Genomic DNA, 5,891 nt, shown 5'->3' with positions numbered 1-5,891 from the left:
CTTTTAAGTGTGGTTAAAAACAACATTTAGATCACACCTTTTAAGTGTGATTAAAAACTTTAGTTCACACATTTTAAGTGTGATTAAAGACTTTAGATCACACATTTTAAGTGTGATTAAAAACATTTAGATCACACCTTTTAAGTGTGATTAATAACTAATAAAACCTGTGATAAAATTTTTTTTTGACATATTTAAGAATAATCAATATTATTTTTGCACGCGCATTTGAATAATGTAATACACACTATATACTATATTTCGAATCACAACCATATATTAAATGAAATAATATCATATATTTCATAAATAAAAGTTAAATGTTTAAAAGTATATACAAAGAAATTAATAAAAAAAAAATTAACTGTGATTACATACATTAAAAAATAAAAAATAAAAAACTTGAAAAAAGTAAGTTCTTGAATTCTTTGACCATATTTTGCATCTCTCCAAGAAATTTCTGACCTGAAAAATAAAAAAACAAATTAATTTAAAAACCGCCAGAAGCATATGAATAAACTTACTAATTAATTTATAAACTTACATTTAGATCACACCAAAAATAATGTAATTTATCCAGTTGTTAAACTGCCCCCAATCCTTTCCCCACAGCCACCAAAAATGACATAATTATTTTGATTCTCCACATAAATATCAGTAAAACAGCACCACAAAAGAAGACAATATGCAACAATGCAGAAAGGATCACATAATTGATAAAATGGAGTATTATATGGACAATCAAAATCATATGATATCAACATATAACTCACTAAAAACTATAAAACAAATAAGGATCAATAAAGCTTATTGGTCTTAAAAGCAGAAACTACATAGCCTGAATAATTACAAATTGGTACACCCATCGATGGAAACATCACCGTGAAAGGTTTTCCTCAAGATCAATAGTACACCCATCAAATTTCCAAATATAACTGCATGCTTAAAAAATAATTCTATGTAGCCAAGATATTTTAACAGAACTGGTAAAAATGCATACTTCTCTGTTAGTACCAAACTACCTATTCATATGGGTTCAACTCTGACACAAACTGAGATGCACATGAGATCCAGAACCAATATCATCTAATGCATACCTGGGGCAAACAAAAAAATGGAGATAACAGTTAAGAGACATAGCTTGAAGAAGAAAATTCTGCAGGTGAGGAAATGAGTGAAGTTTAACCAATATCAGATCCTTGTCAAGGATCTTCACCTCTCCCCCAAGATGTTCTAGCCAACACAGAACAGGGAACATATATGGTCTGGTTCCCTTAACAAACCTGAGTTAGATTAAAATTCACATCAAACGGATCGAGAAATACCTATAATTAAAATTCACATCAAAAGGATGAAGTAAACAAAAGTCAATTAAAATCCACATCAAACAGATCGAGAAATACCTATAATTAAAATTCACATCAAAAGGATGAAGTAAACAAAAGTCAAACAGAATCAGTTAAATTAATTTTATTAATTCAACATTAAAACTAATTTTTGGCTACAATCTGTATTAAAAACTCAATACTACTTGAAGGATAGAGAAATACCTTGATAGAGAGTGAATTAACCAATCGATGTCTTCAAAGTAGCAGAAATCTGCAAAAAATGAAGAAGAAGATGAAGAATCAACCTATAAAAAAACTGCATCCATGACAATGTGCAGGCCAATAGAACAAAAATGTGAACTACTTATTGTGTTATTTATAGATCTACAATATATATATATATATATGTACATATTTTCAAAATAAAAAACAAACAGGTTCAAACAGAAAGAGTCATGCACATATTTTCATTCGAATTTTAGGTTGGTAGATAAGTTAGATATATGATGCGTAATTAGTACATCAAATAATTTAAATGAAGTGAACATAAGAATATGCCTCTATTTATTAATAGACTCCAAGTATCATTGTCAATAATAGCTCCATTGAATTGACTAATTGATAGATGAAACTTGTTTATTAAAAAGTCAAAGACGTCATCAAATATAAATCTGTGTAGGAATTTGTCAACCCAATTTTAATTGCACACCATAAGGTGGAAAAGATGGCTAAGAAAGTTAAAACAATTGGGAAAAGAAAATCATTACATGTAAATGTTAAAATGTAAAGAGAAGGGTTGATACCTGGTTGCCTTCTTTTACAAGAAGTCCCGACAAAAACACACCAATAAACTGAGTCCCTTCCATTATCAGGATTTTCATAAGATAATCATTAGATATTGAAATGCTAGAAACAACATATTCTGAATAATGATCATCATCCATCTAGAAAAATACAATAAAGTCAATTGAAAAATAAAAATTCTCAAACAAGATTAAGGTCTATACTCGATTATGTATTATGCATCTAGAAAAATACAATAAAGTTGTGACTGCTTCATAAGATTATGTATTATGCATCATCTAGATTTCGACACTTTGAAAACATTCAATGACCATTTTTTAAGACTTGATCTAATCCACATTGAGGTTATATGATCTCAATGTCATTCAGAAGTTATGGATTGCCTTAAACCTAACCCTCATTCATCAAAAAGTCAGTTTAATGGGGTTTTTATTTTTATTTTTATTTAAGTAGTCAATTAAATAAGAAAAGGCTTAAGACTTTTTGGGGGTGTAGCAGAGAGACATACCTCTCAAGGCATGAGCGTCTTGGGAATAACTCTGCAGAGAGACAATAACATGACAAAAAAATTAGTTGTAATAGAGAACAAAACCAATAGCAAACTACATACCCAACTCATTGATCTTAGCTACTTAACAATGCTTTCTTTATTGATCTTTAAAAGTCTTTTTTTGAGATTTTTTAGGCCAAAAATATTGAAGAAAGTCTCACCCAATGACATGCCGACCACCATCATGAACAGCTTGTGAAATCAAACCCATGAGGCCTATGCTACCTCCTCCATAGACCAGATCAATGTTCCTTGAGACCTTCAAGAGACCAAAGTCAAATCAGCCCACAAAGTGTTTGTAACAATGTCTATGCAAGAAAATAGATTAACCCATTTGAAACAGTAAATCTACAAAGAAGGAATATTCAAAACAATTAGCATCTCATAAATGAGAGAAAGCCTCAACAATTTGCTTAACTTTACAAGAACAAGTGAACAACAGAGTCAAACAGGCAAGAATCTCATTAGAAGAAGAAGAAGAAGAAGAAGAAGAGGAAGCAAGAATCTAAAGAATTACACCTGTTTGGAATAGTTTTCAAAAATCATTTCTCTGCAACATGTCTTTATAGAAACTGAAAACAATTTGAAAAATGGAGTAAAGGAAACAACTTTTTCGTATTCCTTGAAAAACTGGTTCTAGTCAACTCAATTTTCTGAAAAAATTTCACTGTTTTCTATTTTCTGCATTTCAAAAAACAGAAAATTGCTGTTGAAAAATGGCACAAATTTCTAAAAATCACAACTATTTGGGTACATAAACACATATTTGTTCGTATAAAATGTGGACCATCATAGTAGTTTACAAAATAACACCATTATAACTGCTTATAGAGCTTAGCAAGACAATTCCACTGTTCTAAAAAATCACATATTTAGCAACAATAATATGCAATCAGCAAATAACCTGAAAAACACAATATATAACATAGTCATTAACTAAGAAGCTGTTGGATTCGATTCGAATGGTATTTTCACCAAGAGGAACTCAAATTTCGTTAGAACCCTAGACTAGCACCATATATAATGAATTGAAATTGAAATGAAGGTTAATTGTAGGTACTTACAAGAAAAAGAAAGAAAAAAGAAAAAAAAGGAACTCATAATTGAACTCATAATCGAAGAAGCTACTCCTCGCCACAGATCCACCACCACCTCCACCTCCACCTCCACCTCCCCCAACACAGCCCCGCCATCCCTTGACCACCAAAAACACCCTCCCCCATCACAGCCCCGCTAACCTCACCACTACCGAAATCCTCTTCACCGGCTAACCTGTCTACCACGAAAACCACCCTTACCCTCTTCCCCTACCAACAACCCATATCCATCCACCCCACCCTCCAATCCTGAAACCCGCTCCTCCTTCCCTACCACAGATCCGCTATCCTCCTCCCCACCACAACACTACCACATCCCCGCCACTGAAATCCCCCCCGCCCTTCACAAACATACAACCAGAAAAAGAAAGATAGAGCGGTAGAGAGAGAGTAGCCATAGAGACATACCTGTGAGGCAGAGAAACCGCTGCTTGGCGACAGATCTTGGAATGAGAACAATATGGGGGCACTAGGGTTTATTTTAACTCTATGCCAAAACCACGTAGTTTTGGACTTCATAAAAAATGTCTCTAGCTTATACAAACACTGGGAAGAGGGGTGGAGAGATTAGGGATTAGGGATAGAAACCGCTGCTTGGCGACAGATCGATCGATTGATCGAGAGAGAGAGAGAGAGAGAGAGAGAGAGAGAGAGAGGGGTGAAGAGATTAGGGATTTTTGGTTTGGGGGGAGTGTTTACAAAACGAGAATGGAAATAAAAGGGGGGGAATGAAAAAAAAAGGGAGGGAAACATAGTGAAAAAAAAAAAAAAAGAAGAAGATTAAATCATGTTTTATTGTTTAAGGTTGCCGTTGGCAAAAAAAATTATTTCTTGTTAAAATAATTTTTTTTTTTTTTTTGTAGTTAATGAATTTTTTTTTAAAAAAAATATTTTTCTTTTAGTTATTAAGATTTAAAATTTATTTGTTTTATTTTTATTTTAATGAAAAAAATTTATTATTATTTTTTATTTGGTAAAAGTAGAGGTAATATTTTGTGGTAAAGGAGAGTGAGTGGCAGTAGTGGCGAACGTGGTGGATAAGAGATGATGGTAGTGGTGGTGATGGCGAAGGAAATTAGTGGTGAAATTTGTGGTAGTGGTAGAGTAGATGGAGTGGCAGGGGTGAAGGAGAGGTAATGGTAGTAGTAATGGCAATAATGGTAGTGGTGGTAGTAGAGTGGTGGCGATGGTAGTCGTAATGGTAGTCATAGAGGTGAAGTGGCGACCGTGGTAGTAGTGGTGGTAGTGAAATGGCGTTTTGCAGTAGTGGTGAAGGTGGTAGAGGAGATAGGTGGTGAGAGAGAGAGATAAGTGAGAGACAGATAGAGGAGAGAGACAGAGACAGAGACAGAGTGGTGAGCGAGAGATAGATGAGTGTGAGAGAGAGAGAGACAAATAGACAGACAGAGAGAGAAGAGTGATGAGTGAGAGAGAGAAAGAAAAGAGAGAGAGGAAGATGAAAAAATATGTGAAAAGATATATATATATAGAGAGAGAGAGAGAAAGAGCGAAAAGAGATAAACGAGAGAGAGACAGAAAGAGATGAGTAAGAGATAAAAAAAAAGAGAGAGAAGAGAGACAGAGAGAGAAGATAGATGAAAGAGATAGAGAGAAAAGAGATGGACGAGAGACACAGAGAAAAAGAGAGAGACAGACAGAGAAGAGCGATGAGTGACAGAGAGAAAGAAAAGAGAGAGGGGTTGTCGTCGCAAAAAAAACTTTATTTTTTGTTAAAACAAATTTTTTTTAAAAAAATTATTTTATTTTGGTTACTAAGCTTGAAAATTTATTTGTTTCATTTTTTTTAATGAAAAAAAAAATTATTATTATTTTTTATTTGGTAGAAGTAGGGGTAATATTTTAATGAAAAATATTGTAATGGTAGTCGTAGTGGTAAAGTGGCGACCGTGTTAGTAGTGGTGGTAGTGAAATGGCGTTTGCAGTAGTAGTGAAAGTGGTAGAGGAGATGGGTGGTGAGAGAGAGATAAATGGGAGACAGATAGAGGAGAGAGAGAGAGACAGAGACAGAGAGACAGAGTAGTGAGCGAGAGAGAGACAAAGTGGTGCTCAAAGTGTATTTTCTTGTAGTGGATCGATAAATTGAGAGGGAGC

The 5,891-nt window shown here is 33.7% G+C and overlaps 1 protein-coding gene across 10 annotated transcripts; it reads right to left on the bottom strand.

The window, feature by feature from the left end:
* Positions 1-279: 279 nt before the first annotated feature.
* Positions 280-4,465, bottom strand: LOC114300278 (uncharacterized). 10 transcript variants are annotated; one of them, XM_082875787.1, is made up of 8 exons: positions 4,188-4,465; positions 2,844-2,941; positions 2,641-2,671; positions 2,132-2,187; positions 1,551-1,599; positions 1,187-1,283; positions 1,023-1,097; positions 280-465 (listed from the first exon to the last, which is right to left on the bottom strand). In XM_082875787.1, exons 2-7 carry the CDS (start codon positions 2,866-2,868, stop codon positions 1,083-1,085), a joined length of 273 nt encoding a protein of 90 aa, XP_082731913.1. In that variant the 5' UTR covers positions 2,869-2,941; positions 4,188-4,465; the 3' UTR covers positions 280-465; positions 1,023-1,082. The 10 variants fall into 10 exon arrangements, 3 of the variants coding, with proteins under 3 accessions (XP_082731913.1, XP_082731914.1, XP_082731912.1); XM_082875788.1 differs by having other exon boundaries at positions 1,217-1,283; XR_014333760.1 differs by lacking the exon at positions 1,187-1,283.
* Between the last annotated feature and the right edge of the window lie 1,426 nt (positions 4,466-5,891).

Source organism: Camellia sinensis, chromosome 6 (genome assembly GCF_055761805.1).
Source record: "Camellia sinensis isolate YWXY chromosome 6, ASM5576180v1, whole genome shotgun sequence".
Lineage (NCBI taxonomy): Eukaryota > Viridiplantae > Streptophyta > Magnoliopsida > Ericales > Theaceae > Camellia > Camellia sinensis.
The sequence above is the reverse complement of the archived record's forward strand: the minus strand, read 5'-3'. Positions and strand labels throughout refer to the sequence as shown.